Source organism: Cyanistes caeruleus, chromosome 16, assembly GCF_971803275.1.
Source record: "Cyanistes caeruleus chromosome 16, bCyaCae1.hap1.1, whole genome shotgun sequence".
In the NCBI taxonomy this organism is placed as follows: domain Eukaryota; kingdom Metazoa; phylum Chordata; class Aves; order Passeriformes; family Paridae; genus Cyanistes; species Cyanistes caeruleus.
The window spans coordinates 3,502,680-3,519,107 of record NC_141716.1 but is presented as its reverse complement, the minus strand read 5'-3'; the positions used below and the strand labels follow the sequence as shown (position 1 = coordinate 3,519,107).

Here is a 16,428-nt window from a genome sequence, read left to right as displayed (position 1 = left end):
CAGGATGCTGATGCACTTTGGGATGCTCAGTGCCAGCCCCAAGATTCCACCTCTGTTGGGAATTGTTTTATTGAGATTCTGCCCCCAGCACACATTTGCCTCCAGTGTCAGGTCATGGACTACTTTGTTCTCCATGGGTTATGGTAATGTTTCAGATCTTTCTGAACTACTGTAATTAGCCCCCCAATTTTTTCCTGCTCCAGTGTCAAACAGGCTGGAGGGAAACATCTTTTTTGAGTGAAGTTACAACTTGCCAGTCTGAGAAAACTGTTCAAAAGTTCTGCCAATGCAACACATTTAATAACATCCTTTTTTTATTATAGGACTTCTGTATTTTGTTCTTGCTCAATTTTGACTGGCACACGAATTTTTCATTGCAGGAGTTACATGGTTTTCTCAAAAAAATATATTTTTTTGAGCTAGGACTTCTAACTTTGATCAATACTGGCTGCTTAACAGAGAAAGAGCAAAGGGAAACAGTGACAACAGAAAAGACCTTTCACAATGTCTTTTGATATTTCTGCAGCACTGTATTTCTCCATCATATTGTAACAGTGCTCTGTGTCCATAACAATTTAATATTTAAAAATTCCATTGACAGTGTTTAAGAAAAAAACTCACTTTAAGTTTGAGAAAACAGAAATATGGTAAAGGAAGTGTGCTGAACAACACATCCAAGAGTATATGGACTCCTCTGCCAAAGATTAGGGACAACTACAGCACCAGTCTTACAAAAAATATATCAATGTATAGAGTGCTGTTTATGTGTCAAAAACCAGCTACACGTATAAAAAGGCAGAGACAAAGTTAATGAAGGGAAAGCAATCCAAGAAAGATGCCCTAAAACTGACATTTGTCAAGAAAAGAAAAGAAAACAAAGAATAGAGCACAAAGTAACTCAGCACTTTATCTGCAAATGAACAAATCCTTTCTGCTAGTGTGTTCTGTGGTAGTGAAGAGTTTAGCTTAAAAAACCAAGTAATAACAAACAGTGCACGACCAACTTTAACAGTTCTAGTTGTGACATGATACTGATTTCTGTGTTTATAGCTGGAAACCAGAGCAGCACGTTCTACCCTTGAGTTCTGACTTGCTGAAGCACTCGAGACACATCGAGGGGCCTTGGGACCGCAGCAGCCCGACAACCGAGCTGTCGTAAGTTAAAAGTTTTGTCTTAGTTGGGCTAAGTTTAAGCTAAGTAAATTCTAAATTAACACTAAGTAATGCTATGATAAGTGGGTTTATGTTGAATTTAACGTTGTATTTCATCCTTTGCCAAAGATCATTGATTTTTGATCACTTGGTTTTGATATTTTTGCCAAGGAAACTTCGGTGTGATTTTCACCTTGCGTCTATCTGGTGGCGATTTCTCCTTTGCACTAAGGGAGAGTAATAGAACCTTGAGCTAAAGCCAGGGCTAATAAAGCCAGGATCCAGGGCTAAACAGGTGCCAAAACAATTGCAGCAAGGCCCCAACATTGCTGCTCCTACACCTTTCCGATGGGACCAGTTACACACCGGGACATCTCCATTTGGCAGGGCTGGAAATCTTTCAATCTCTTTTCCTGCCGACCCAGCAATAGCTGGAATCTTCTGTTAACAGCCAGCAGAGTAATTTGCTGAGCTTCAGATTTAGCATTTTACCACGATATATGAAAACCTCACACATCTGCAAAGTTCAAACCTTCTAGGAACAATTCCAATAAGATGCTTCATATTTCCTGCTCCATGCAGAAAGAGAAAAAAAAAAATCTCATCTATAATTGACCTTGACAGATATTGAGAGCATTTGGCACCTATTAAAACTCCTTTAAGATGAAACCCTCTAAGCTATAATAAGAAATGTAAATCTGAACTTTACACCACATTTTGTTCACTGGAAACACTACCAGGGTAGGTTCAGTCATTTATTTTCCATTGAAAAGTTATCTTAAAATATGTACAGAACTAACTTTTTAAACATTTATTAAGTGAATAGGACCCTTCTATTTCATCCTACACATCTGCTTTTTCAGGCAGACTATTAAAATTAGCTATCTGCATAGCCTTGTCATTGTTCTTCTGTCTGGTCCACATATATGCACAGGAACAGCTGAAGAAATGCAAAAATCCACCAAATTGATTTTTCTACTGGGAATTATCCCTACTTACAGCTTTGAAGACCCTCACAGCCTCTATCTGACCACATCTAGGAAGCAGAGACAAAGCCAGGAACTATCAGCAGAGAGCAGCTCTGTCTTGGTTGACACAAGGGCTGCTGTCATCAGAGCCACAACCCACTGAAGTGTCAACAAACAAGTCCTTAATCAAAGGATAGAAGGAGAAAAAATACTGGTGGTTTTAGAGGTCCAGGGACACTACTCCCAGCTGAGAAATAAGAAGGTCCAGCTTGGAAATAGGGCCAAGGCAGCTAAAGCAAATTGTTGGGCTGTCCCTTGAGTTAATCCAAGGAAGAGCTCTCTTCCCCCAACACTGTCCTCACGGCTGTGATCAGCTCCTGAGTGTGAGGGTCCCTCCCAGAACTTTCTGTGCTGAGACACTCTTTTCCATGAGCATCTGGGTCAGATGTGACATAATCCATTTCTGGATGAAATTTTGGGAAGCACTGGAAAATTGCTGCTTGCAGAAGCAAGGCTTTCTCTATGCATAGTAGGATGTAGGTAGAGGATAAAATTACAAAAATAAAATAGGAATCTCTTCTATTAATGCAGTGTGGACAAATTCCTAATGGCCAAGGCACGCATTCCTCTTGTGACATCTTCACAGGAGAGCTCAGCTGAACCAAACTGCCCCTACAGACATAACAAATTTATGCCCTCCCAGCCCTGTTCCCATGGGGAGCTGGCAGGGATCTCTCCCAGCCTGCAGGCACAGCTTTGGCTCTCTGGCTGTACAAAAATCCCACTTTTTCTCCTCAAACACAAAAGCTCCAACAGCATCTCTCAGGCCTCTGGTGTGAAAGGATGAGCCACTTCCGTGCTCCAACACAAACCGTGCTCGATCCCGAGTGCACAAACACAAAGGGCTGTTCTTGCTCACTCCCAGGGCCTTTTGCTGTCCCTTTTGCACCTTACCCAGTGCCAGGCTATTCATGGAATGTGGCATGTGAACCACAAACCGGGGTGATGACTGCCCACCCTCGAAAGCACAGAGGCTGCAAAGCCTGAACGTGGTTTAGGGCCTTTCGCTTGATGAAATTGTAAGAAAATTGGAAATGGCTCTCGTGGTTTTGGCATAAAAAATAATCCTGCCTAGCACAAGGAATGATTGAGTGTGATGGCTGCTCAGGAGAGAATCAGGAGGGGCAATGAGCTACAAAAAGAATATGGGACAAATTCTCCATCTCAAAAGCAATTACAAATCCCATAATATTAAAATACTTAGAAACAGCACAGTTTAAATTTAATAGTTTGCTATTGGCCATGATAATGGTATCAGCTGAATAACCAATAAAAATATTAAAATTTCTCTAGAATAAATTAAGCTATTTAGAAACTGATATTCTGAATATTATTTGTGATCCTAAGGCTTGTACTATGTCCTCGTGGATTTTTCATAATATCCTGCATTTTCCATGTTTGTCTGTGACAAAGAAGAACTCAAGCAAATGCTCCTGAGAGTCCACTCATGTCCTGCTAGAGCAGCCACCACCAAGGATTTCACAAGTCCACATCACATTTTGTTTGTGTAAGAATCCTCTACACACCCCTCCATGGAAATTTCAAGTGATCAGAAGCAAGCTGTTCACATTAAAATTGCAATCTCAAATGATTATTTTAAAATGTTAGAAAATTAATCAGTCTGAGGTAAAGCTTTAGAAGTATCTCTGGAGGCAGAGAACTAGGTTTTCTGCTCTTGATGAAAAAAAATATTCCAGTTGTTTCAAAATACATTTGCCACAATTTAACCGTTATATTAATAAGGCAGCCTGCATAATAATGCTGTTCTTTGAGAATAATATACCAGATAATATTTAGATTTTCCATCTAATTCTAAAGACAGAACTGCAACATGCAAGCACAATACGCTAGCAAACTCGTTTTGACTGTATAAATACTTTTAAAAAAATTATTTCTGGAAACCCAGCAAAAACTGGGTTTAAAATCTCTCAGTGGAATTACATTTTCATTCTAGCAACACCACATAGTTTGGAAGCTATGGAAAATATCTATTAAGGCAGTTGCTAATTTAGAGAAAAAATGACCCCATCTGGAACAGTGTCTGCAGTGCTGTTCATTGCACCACAAGAAAAATATTATTGTACTGCAGCGTGTGAAGCCTTGTAACAAAGATGACACCAGGTCAAAAGAATCTAACTTAGAAGTTGAGTTTAAGGTCTTCCTTTTACTGTAAAAGATTAAGTCCAAAGGGAAGTTTAACACAAAGAAAGGGGTGGAAAATAGATGAGCTGAACTAACAGCTAACAATTTTTTTCCCCACCTTAATGAAGTTTTCCAGCTCCAAGAAGATGTCTCCCAATAATGCAAATTAAGAAAAGTAACTTAGGAAGCATTTTTTTGAATGTAAAGAAATTTAAGCATAGCAAGAGCATTATAGAGCAGATTTCTCAAGTAACGCTTAAATAAATTAAGAGATCCTAAAAAGAAACTATGGGAATTACATCCCTGAGTTGGAAATTTTGGTGCCTTAAGCAGTGGTGAGGGTAGATCAGGTATTTATTGACAACAGCTCAAAGTCAGGGTGAGTAAGGGGATACCAAAACTACCAAAATGTGTGACTTGGGGGTTTGTACATCAGGTGCTTGCCCATGCAGCAGCACTGAATCTGAGCAATCCCCTCCTCAACTGCAGCCTCATTTGCAACTGAGATCTGTCAAAAACTCATCTGCTCAAGAAACCCCAAATGAACGCTGCCCATGCAATAGCAGCATGTGGGGTAGTGCCAGAGTGCCATGGAGATGTCCTGGGCTGCCCAAGGAGATTCCTGCAGCATCCCCAGCACTCCCTGGCCCTTGGCTAACTCTGTCTGCTGGCACTGTGGTGAGAGCCATGTCCCTAATTCTCCACCCCAATTTCACATCAGGTTACTCCAGCAGTATTCCTAAAAAAGAGGTGATCTGTACTGGGTGAGATCAGTGGGAAATGAAGATAGTAAGCATTGTAATACCATGCCAGGCCTGTTGTTGAGTAATCCAGATTTTGGACTAACAAAATAGCAAGCAGTTATATGGGGCTACAAACATCTGTTTTCAAGAGGTGTCCAGATCATTAGCAGCTAATTCTATCTCTCTGTTACATTCCCTGCCATATGCTGGGGGATAATCTCAGCAAGCAACAGGGATTTTCATCTCAAATCCTAACAAATCTGCTCTACAAGGCTTCATAGTTTTTCTTATGTCACTTATGATATAATACCACTAAGCTCTCCTCTCTGCTCTTTCTATGCCTTGTGTGTACTCCATCACAGCACCCAACAGCTGAAACCTGCCCAGTAAAAACTGTCAATTTCTCCAAGCCATCCTAGAAAAAAATCCCCTCCCTTGTCAAGAATGAATATAAAATTTATCTCTTGGATAAACTCACACTCAGGCTGTCCCCCTCACCCTACATGTCCCATCCTCCAGATGAATGATGGCAGTGGATTTGAAACAATCTTGAATGAACTGTGGCAGACCAAGCTCAGGGTGGTGAGGATTTGGTGGTCCTGCCTCCTGCCAGCCCCCAAAGTGATGAGAAATTCCTGCAACCCCAGAGTTTCCACCAAAGCCACGAGCGGTGCTGCTGTTGGCGAGGAGGGACGTGCGGACAGGATATTTTTATCTCCTCTTCATTCCCATCCCTGTCAATCCAAAACAAACTTGAACTAGTGGGAAAGATGGTTCATGATGAGAAAAGGATTCCCTGGCTCGCTCTGTGTGTCACCACTGGATATGTGGATCCGTGCCACTGCGGTGGCACAGCTGCATCAGCCCTGGCTTCCCAGCTCTCAGCAACCTTCCCAGACAAAAATAGCAAACCTACTGCCTGATTTTTAGCAGCTGAAAAGCAGCACTAAACCACATAAGTATTATGTAAAACGATCTTTTTCTAAGTATATGTTTATTGTGCACAGAAGAAGTGGATTTAATTACAAACAACTGGAAGTTTTTAACAGGCTGGATTGCCCCCTACTCCCTTTCTAAAAACTAAGGTTTGGCAGCAGCTTTTGGGTTTCATTGCAAGTCTTCTAAGTATTTCCTTGGAAAGACTTTACACTTGGTCCCAGGCAAGAAGTCAAAATCAACATTTAAAAAGTATGCCCTGCATAATTTCCAGGATTCAGCAGCATTAAGGTATACTTATGGAAGCCAGGAGGAGAAATGCTTTTTGTGCTTTTTCTCTTGGTGCATAAAGCTGGTCTTCAGACAAGGAAGTTTATATTCCAAATAATATTTTTAACTACATGTGGTCAAGTACATAAATTATCAGGCCTTTCCTCAGCCCCCTCCCAAAATAATCCTGAACACTAAATACCTTTGCAGTATTTAGATTTTGCTTAGACCTCTACTAGAAGCAACAGATTCTCAAAGCTCCTAATGCAGAATAATTCAACGGCAAACAAAGTCTCAAATAACATTTTCTTAAATTCTTTTGTACCATAAAACTCCCATTTGGGCTTGACAGCGATATCCAGGCTACACTGGTTGGTTCTGCACTCAAGTGGGTTACACCCAGTTTCAAGGTGTGCCCCTGTCCCTTCCCCAGGGGATGGAGTGTCCAGGTGGGATGGCAGCACACAGATGACTCTGAAGGGACAGTGGACACTGCCCTTGCTCACATGAATAATCCCACTGGAATCACAAGGATATATACACGTTTAAGAACTATCCACTCAAATTTCATGTTTGTTTTTGTTTGGGGAAAACAGACGAGAAGAAGCATTTTCCTTGTGAATATCTGAAGTGCTGCTAAAAACAAATACATGTTCTTCTGAAATATGAGCAAGTGAAGTCCTGTATCACTCACCACCTAAAACCACAAAATATTACAGATGAGGCTGAATTTCACAGAAGCTGGGAGAAATGAGAGCACAAGTAGTGTTAAGAGATCAGGAAAGAAAATACCTTTCAGCTTTTACAGTCTGAAAGGAATTTGTTCCATGCTTTTCATCAGCAGAGAAAAATCAGTTGTATAAAATTGTGAATTTCCTGTGTGGAGGTAAGGCAGGGAAAGCATCAAGATGGTATTTCACAGAGTATTTTTCTTCCAGGCAGACAGTTTTAACTGGCATTTATAAAAAACCTGAAACATCTGAATGCAGATTTTCAGCTCACAATACCATGCCCTTCTCCTGAGTATCTACATCTCCTCCCTATGTTAAGTTCCAGTCACACAAATCCCTCCATGCTCCAGAAAACCTCCCAGCTAACCAGTGATCCTGAGATTTCAGCATGAAAAACAACCATGAAAAATGCAAACCTAAAGGAATTACAGCCCACAAACTAAAAAATTGCGTTTGGTGGGGGGTGGGGTAGGAAAGAGGAAGAGGTGGTGTATGTGCAATGAGGATGACACAGAGAAAGAGAAGGTCAAACCCTAAAAAGTGCCTTTTCCCCCCTCATTTCTGCAGCAGCATCTCCCCATGAGAGCTGCCAAGCAGGCACAGCCCAAGTCCCATGTGTCCTGGGGATCAGAGCACCCACGTTCCGTGGGACAAGCTGCTGGCTTCCACTCCAGGCTGTTCTCCAGGGCACGTGGACTCAGATGGGTTTGTCACCTCCACCAAGGAGCCAGCACAGCTCCTCATCTCCAACAAAGTGCCTGACAGGATTGCCCAGTTGGTGGTGTCCCATTGAACTGCTGCAAGCAAAATTGAAGAGTAAGAAAGGACTAAAGCCCAGAGAATCCCTTCCACCAGCCTTTGGTCCCTGCAGGGGCTGGTACACAACACACAATCGCCAGCAGCAAGCCCATGATCCGAATTGTTCTGGGGTATCAGTGAAATCTAAAATCTCTGCAATGTGACAGGAACAATTTACAGTTGAGGCTCAGGTTTCTGGCTGCCCAAGGGAGCAGCACACACCTCACAAGCTCCTCTGCAAGGCAGCCTCAGCAGTCAGAAACAGCACAAGGGCAAGATGTGACTGATTTCAAAGTCAAAGGAATGTTATCAAAAGTAAGTGTTACATTATAAAAGCAACTTATTTGGGTATGAGTGTCCTGTAACATAATGCAGAGGCAGCAGAGCTGTGACAGCGCTTGTTCCCTCTTCCAAAACACTGAGACAGAAGTGGCTAAACAGGAAGACTGTAGATTGTAAAACTGCATCTTATTTCATCTTAGGAACCAACCCATCCTCCTCAGCATCCCCTTCCTTCACTCAGCAAAATAAAAATATCAACTTTCTGACATCTGTGTGACACCTGCTGCCTCCCCACACTCAGTGCAGAAAATACCCATCAACTTTTCTGTCCTCTTACTGACATACAGGTCTTTTAAAATGCTGCCCAGACAGACCCTGTGGGTTTTCTTTGCAGAGGGAACACATTAGAGGAAGTAAAGAAAACTTTGGCTGAGCTATTTATAAAGCTTGCATGGCTTGGTTCTCAAATGCTTCACTGAGCAGAGGAACAATAAGAATAAGTCATGGAGTTCAACTTCTCTCCTCAAGACACATTCCTCAGGTCTGAATATCTAAACCATCATGGATTTATATGCCTGGTAACTGGGCTTTCTCATAAAAAGCATCTGAGTTGTCCTCACAGCAGGGGATTGCCAAGCTCTTTTCCTGACATTTTTAAACTGTGGCAATTAGAACGAAACTCAATGAAATCATGCATATTTGTGAAGAAGGACACTCCCAAATTTAAGGGAGCCAGGGAAGAACTGCATGTAATTAACTGCACTCCTCCAGGCTTTTCCTCTAGGGAAGCCCTTGCACAGGAGACAGTTCAATGTAAGATGTCCCAGTGGAGAATGGTGCCAACAGCTGCACAGAAGCAAGAAAGACATTTTGCCTGCTCTGGAAGCAGATGGTGCTGACCAAGAAACAGGATCACAAGCTCAAGAAAGTGAAGTCAAAAAGAAAGCACTGTTGGGGTGGAGTTTGAGCTTTAAAAATAAAAATTTTCAGATAACTCTGAAATTAGATCCATGGCTACAGATGAATGCAGCCTCTCTAGAGCGATGGATTATGATCTTTATGCCACCAGGCATTTAATAAATGAAAAAACCAGATTACCACTACACAGAGATGGCATCTCTGCTGGGGAAAGGGAGAAACTATGCACATTTATGCTGCTGTGTGACTGCACAGGCATGGTTGATCCTAGTGATCAGGGATCACTTCAGACTCCTCACCCCCTTCCAGCAAAAATTCGTGCTTACACATGCACAGAACATCCCTTCAGCATTAGCTACAACTGTGAAAGTAATTAGTTTGCAATTCAGATCCCTGTAGAGAACATCCACCTTGCCTCACACAGAATTGCCATCCATTAGCAGCCCTCCATCCTCACACACTCAGAGCAGGGCAGCTCCAGCTTTTCAGACACCTTCCACTGCCAAACCCTGTTTGAAGCAGCTCAAACTTTGCCAAACTTTAAATATTCTGGCTGAAGCTCTCCATGACATGTGTCTGCCTGAGGCTAATGATCTTTTTGTTTATGTGGAGCAAAGTCACTATCAGGAGCTCTCAAGGAAAAAAAACAAACAAAAACAAAACCAACCAAAACAAAACAGAGCAGGAAATGAGAAGTAGCTTGCTTCTCCCTTCCTATGAAATTTAAAATGAGAGCAGGAGAAAAATTACTTTACTAAGTGGTCTAAAGCATAGAGGTGCCATTGCTGAGGACACTAAGCTGTTCTGAGATTCAACAATCACAAATCACATCACAGGTGCAGTCAGCACTGCTTGCACACTGGGAGAAGCTTTATTAAAGTTTGCAAAGCTTCCCAGTTATTTATGTCTGGGGTGAACATATTCCAATCCAGAAGAACTCCATTTACTGACTGAAAAGGCATCACATTTTGGATACAGCAGTGGGAACTGAGTAGGATTCCTCTTGCAGAGGCTACTCATTGCAAAGGATGATCCATAATTAGCATTCCACCTCCTTGCTGTCCATAACAGGATTGTCATGTCTGCCCTGGGAAGTACTGGGCAGATGGAAACCACAGAAATTTCCATGTCCAAGTGTTCTTGTAGTATCTGGTAATTACTGGGAGCCCTATTGGAAAATATTGTAATTCCTTCACCACTAAAGACAGTCCATTTGGAGAAGAGCACACTGCTGCCTCTCCAGCTGGTATCACAGTGTGCAAGCTACACAAGATACACATATCACCAGCATTCCCTAGGATTTTTTTGTCCTGGTCCTGCTTTTCTTAAAGGGGAAATTTAATCCCAACTTGGTATAAGATGTTTAGTGTGAAAAATCTTGTTCTTGAGAATTAGGAAGCACCAGGATAAAGATTCCCTCTACATTTTTAGTCTATTTTATCCTGTACATTTTTTACATGATCTTCTGATAAGGATAACATGCTTTTCAGCAGGGTGTGTGCCCTCTCTTGCAGCTCATAATACATGGGGTACAAGAAAAATACTGGTGGCAAGTGAATGAAAATCTTGTCAACAAGACAGAATTTTGTCAAGTGCTTGAGCACATGCCTGTCTTTATAACTGGGTGTCTTCCTCTCCCAGCCCATCCTGAAAGAAGTAGTGCCAAGATAACCACCTCCCTGTCAGCTAGCAAGATAGGGAGTCACCCCAAGAGAAGGAATATTTTGTGGGATTTGCCATTACATGCTTGTCCTGGAGAACCAGGCCAGCTTCAGTCTGCTACAGAGCTGTCCTGACCAGCAGGGCAGCACACAGCTTCCATCAGGGATAACCAGCTGTGCTTCTCACTCCTGGGCTGCACTTCAGAGCACCTAAAGCTCACTTTGCCTAAGTGCTGAGTGTTCACAACAGTAAGATCTAAATACAGAAAGTATTTACTTAAAAAAAAAAAACAAATAAAAAAAAAAGTTGGGTACTATGGATTAAAATTAGTGTTTGGCAAAGACAGGGCATATAAAATCAGTGGTGCCTTTGGACAATTTCAGCTTTAGTCTTTGGTGGCATTTCCCACTCCAGCATCCACAAAAGGAGGAGGACACCACCTCATTTCACAGCAGTGCCATGCACTGACATTTGTGAAGCATTCAGTCCCTGCAGGGATCAGTGCTACAGCACCAAGAGTTCAACAGTTCTTCATTCAGCACAGAGTATGGACGGAGTGTCGCAAATAGGGCACAGGGTGACACATTGTATGAGGAGGATAAGAATATTGAATAGCTGCTCATTCACCACACAACATCCATCTTGTGCCCTGAATGAAGTACCAGCCCTGTGGAAAAAAAAATACAATGTAAACCATACAAGACAGTCTTTAATTACATGGCAAGCAGGGGCTCAGCATGCAGCACACACATAGAGCGGGTGACCGTGGTCAGTCTTCACGCTGGTATTTCCCAGATTTCTAAAGCATGTTTTTCTTCTGTATAATATATTTCCCCATAAAAGCTTCCCATTTGCATAGCCTATATTCATATTTGCACCAGTATAAATATTTCTGTTGAAACCATTTTTACTTAAGCACTGATGTAGGGAAGATGGAGAATGACTGTTATTTTATAAGCTGTAGTTGAATATCAATATTTAGGGTGACGAGTGCATATATCATGATTCGTATATTAATATCCACAGTTCATTTTCAAGATGGGAATAAGCTACAGGTACTTTTTACATAGGCAAGAGTTCAGCATGAGAGAGTGAAAAAGCCAAGTACACAGAGATTTGCAAAGCACTGAGGGGGGACCAGCCCAAGTTCTCTCTTATAACAAATCAGATTTATACTTTCAAGTCCTTAAAAGAAAATAAAAATAGAGGAAAGCCCACATTACTGTCACCAGTAAGGAAGCACATGGGTAACGGAATTGTTTTATTACAAAGTTTAAAATCTTTTCCCCCATAAGCACAGACTTTCATTTTTAGAGGCAGGATTGTTCTCCAACAAAAAAAACAACCCCCATGCAATGAAAAATCACCTCCTATTCCCTGTGGTATCCCTGAACTCACACTATGCTGCCAACATAACAGTGATTGTAATCTTGAAGTTGTGACTTGTCCAGTTCACTAAACAAAATCCAGTAAGATTACACCTGGTGGAGCATTTCACAAAAACAAAGCAAAAAACCTCCCACTACTCTGCTGCAAGTACAAAGTCAGATTATTGCCTCCAAAACAGAGCAGATGCAAGATCTTTGGTCTACTGAAATTAAGAGAAGTTCCAGGGCTTGAGATTTTATCTTATACAACAATGGTGATGAAAAAGGACAGAAAAATTAAAGAAACCTAAATCAATTAATGGCATAAAGCTGTCCACTGAGTAACTACACTGAAAACCCCTGAGCACCTGGATAAAATGAACTTGTCCTTCCAAAAAAAGTAGCTACAACGTGGGAACATAAGTATCAGGTGTGCTGAAAAGCATAACCTGAGTGATACCCTGAGTAACAGACGAGTAAGTTACACACACCAAACCACACAGCAGAGGCACAGTGACTTTGTGCTCTCCCTGTGTCCTGTACAGCCCTTGGAAGTGCATGAGCTACTGCAGCCATATGATAGAAATGATTTAGTCTGAGGGACAGGACAGACCTGAAACATCAGTTTTGATTTAAAATCTGTTACTCTCAGAGAAAGAGCTGGCACCCCTGGTGTCCCTCGCTATCTGTGTCAGTGATGCGCTGCTACAGGAGCACGTCAGCCTAAAAATTTGGAACACAAGTGAGAAACTCCAAGTATCTGCTGCAGCTTTTGCCATTGAGCATCAGCCCAAGAAAGGAGACACTCCTGGCTCTGCACTTTTCCCCCACCCTAACTCCATTCCTTAGAGGAAGACTCAGCTGCAGCTTTAAATCCCAGCTGGACATTCCTGCCCCCAGCATTCAACATCACTCTCCTGCTCAGTTTGTGTGTGCAATCCCTAAGCAACCTCAGCACAGACACTCAGCTGTGGCAGCAATACCTGCTGACGTACATGAAGGATCACCAATGTTCCCCAAACTTCATATTCCAGTTTAGAAACAGAAAATTCTCAAAGCAACAGTGAGAGTGGGATGCAGGGGAGAAGCAGCAAGGGAAGGAAGCTAACTGGAAAACTGACAGTCCCCGTGCAAGGAGCAGGGAAATGGGTCTCTTAGGCATCCCAAGATTTACAAGAGGGCCAAAAAGTGACTTCCTGCTATTCAAGTCCAGGCTGAAATATAATAAACGACTGCCAGCATAACACTGACTCATATCCATCAGATTTATAAATCAGTATTTCGACAAAGAAAGCTCTGTTGGCTTCACCATAGACAACTCTAACCACTCAGATGTGTTGTTTAACCCACTCAGTGTTCAATGCAGAAAACCCAGCTCTTTATTAAAAACCAGGCAACTGAAGTACTGCCTACAGAAGCCTGTATCAGATAGCCTTTATGACTTAAAGGCTTGCAGATTAACATCAAAACTAGCCCTGCTGTTGGATTATTTTTCCCTATTACTTAATCTACAAAGAAAGAAAAGTTCTCACGGCTCCTCCTTCACGCACTTGTTCACTGCAGAACCAGCTGGAAATGCATTAAAACCAAACACCAAATGATAACACACCTACGGGTATGGTGTGCTTGAAAGGAATGCACGTTGGGTAGAGGTGTGATTCCTCACCAACAGTCACAGCACACGAGCTTTACTCTTCCCACAAGTGTTGCTCAACCCCCTTCCCATGAGAAGGAGGGACACCTTTATGAACAGACTTGCATCAGTATAGCTGCAACCACATCAAAAGAAGCTCTTCTGGAATAGAAACTTTTACCACCGAGGCGCAGAAGACTAGATCCAATATTGTTTTCTAAAGCTCCTCAAAATTCTGCTCCTCCAGTACAGGCTGCAAATAAGATGAAGGCCAAATTTTGCTGTTTGTGCCCTGCAGAACCACACATGCTCCAAGGGTGAGGGCGCTTAAGTTTTTGTGAACATTTGAAAATATTCTCTATTATTCCAAGATGCTCAGGGTAAAATGTTCTCCCCCTGCATGGCACTGGCAGGAGGAGGAGTAGAAAGATTTCCAGCCTCCTTCGACTTACCTGAAGCTTTTCTAAGGCTGTTTGGGTTGGGGTCATGTACCACATAAGCTCAGACAATTGCATAATTAAAGTGCCTTTCCATAGGTCACCCCTCGGGAAGGTAATGCCGGTGCTGTCACCGTGCAGGAGCATCCCTGCCCGTGAGCCCTGCGCAGCCCAGGGCAGGGACGAGCTGCCGTGCAGGGAACAAGGGCTGGTGCACGGGGCAGCGCTGGATGGAGCAGCACAGCCCGAGATGCTGCTTCTGCCCGCTGTGCATTCGGGGAGGCGGAGCGGACAAATCTCTCCCGCACGCACAAAACTCGGGCTTCCTCCTTACGGGAGAGCCGCCCCCGCTCAGCCGCCGCTGCTGCAGCCGCGGTCCCGCTGCGCGGCTCCGGCTGAGCGGCCGGCGTGGGGACAGGCGGCCGCGGCCCCGAGCATCACCTTCCCGGGGGTGCGGCCGCTGCTTCCCGCGGGGCGGCCACCGCCTCCTGCCGCACACAGCGGCGGGCGCGGCCGGGCACGGACCCCGCGGCCCCGGTACCCCCGGCCGGCCGCGGCGAACGCCGGCCCCGTTCCCCCCGCGCTGCCGCGGCCCCGCCGAGCCCCCGGAGCCCCCGCCCGGCGCCGCCGCCACGTGCGCGCCCGCCCCGCCCCGGTGCCCCCGCGGCCGCCGCCCCCCTCCGCCCGCTCGGGCACCGGCGGCGGCCTCGGGCCCCGCACCTGCCGGGCCGGGCCGGGCCGAACCGCGCCGGGCTGCGCCGCCCCGCTCACCCAGCAGCAGCAGCCGGTGCGTCTGCTTGTACTCGCGCTTCTCCGCCTTCAGCGTCTTGTCGATGCTCTTGCTCCGCTTCTTGTCCGCCCGCTCCTTGGCCACCAGGTCCTGCCGCAGCCGGTGCCGCACCTGCGGGTCCCCGTGCTCCGCCGCCGCGGGGGTGTCCGGCTCGCCGCGGCTGCCGTAGGGCGCGGAGGGGTGCGCGGCGGCCAGGCGGGAGCGCAGGCTGTAGCACAGCCCCATGGTGCCGGAGCCGCCCGCCCTACGGCGCCGCGGGCATCGCTCTCCGCCGGGGCGGGCAGGGCGAGGCGGCGGCGCCCGGCGGCCTCTTAAAGCGGCCCCGCTCGGCCGGCGGAGCGCGGCTCCCGGCCCGTCCCGCCCTCCGGCCGGTCCCGCGCCGCGCCGGCGGGAGCGGCCGCACGTGATGCGGACATGTTTACCGTATTCTCTGGAAAGCGGCCCCCGCCGCAGCGCCGGCCCTGCGGGGGAGCGGCCCCCGCGCCCCCCCCGAGCCGCGCCCGAGGCCGGCGGGACCCGCGGGGTCTCTGCGGTCTCTCTCCTGCCCCGCGGGGACAGCCGGCGCTTCCCGCACCCACAACCCGCGCCGGTTTGACGTTTCGCACCGGCTTTTGCCAGGTCGGGACCTGAGCCGACATCCCATCGTGAGGATGCTGCGGTGCCAGGGAGAGCCCTGGTCCACGGAGAGCTCGGGTCCAGTTTGGACACTGCGCCTGAGTTCCTAGACGCAACACCTGAGCCCACTGGAGAGAAGGACACCAAAACCTGTGCCATTTTCATGCCCCGTTTTTATTTCACTTCCTGCCACACACATACTTGTCAGTGACTTCTTGTTATTTTCTACCGATGCCGTCATCCAGTGGAGAAGTTACTGATGAACTTCCTCTGGAGGCACCACATCTACCTTCTGAGAACAAACCTCACATTCAGCTCCTCAGTTCTCTCAATTTACCTGGCCTGGGGTGATGATGCTGGTTGTGGCCGTGCCCCCTTCCCTGGCAGCACGGGCTGTGCACAGCGCTGCCAGCTTTGTCATGCTGTATTTTGTACTAATCTCCGGCCAGCTCTGAGCATTCACTTATGAGATGACTAATGCTCTCTGGGGCCTGGCCACATATCCTGCACTCTGGAATTGAAGCTTTCCAACCAGCTCTCTGTGCTGTGGCCTGTCCTCTTCTAATAGCCCGTGTTGTTCTCACTGAAATCTCCATTTCTCCTCTCGGTGCTTGCTCACAAGTTAGGTGTCTTCTTGATGCAAATTTCTCTTTCAAAATCTCCTGCAATTGGTACAGCAATTAATAAGTGTAAGAACGAAATCACTACACAGCAGGGAAGTTCATTTGCACATCACTGTTAGCCCAGGATCCAGCAGCAGTTGCTGCCTGTTGCAGGAATAAATCCATCTCACATTGGGCTCAAAATGCCCACATGACTCATTCTGTCTCCACTGTTGTAATGCCTTCTCCTCTGGGACCCTGGGTTCGTTCTTCTGATGAACATACCCCTGAGAATGTAATATAACAAGAAAATTTAAAGGTC

At 45.4% G+C, this 16,428-nt stretch overlaps 1 protein-coding gene across 1 annotated transcript in view; it reads right to left on the bottom strand.

Annotated features, from left to right (window-relative positions):
• GNAS (GNAS complex locus) overlaps positions 1 to 15,259 on the bottom strand; it is a 133,221-nt gene extending 117,962 nt beyond the window's left edge. The window contains exon 1 of the mRNA XM_086852833.1: positions 14,871 to 15,259. Coding sequence (XP_086708959.1) covers positions 14,871 to 15,114 — 244 coding nt within the window. The 5' untranslated portion in view covers positions 15,115 to 15,259. The remainder of the gene's footprint in view (positions 1 to 14,870) is intronic.
• Between the last annotated feature and the right edge of the window lie 1,169 nt (positions 15,260 to 16,428).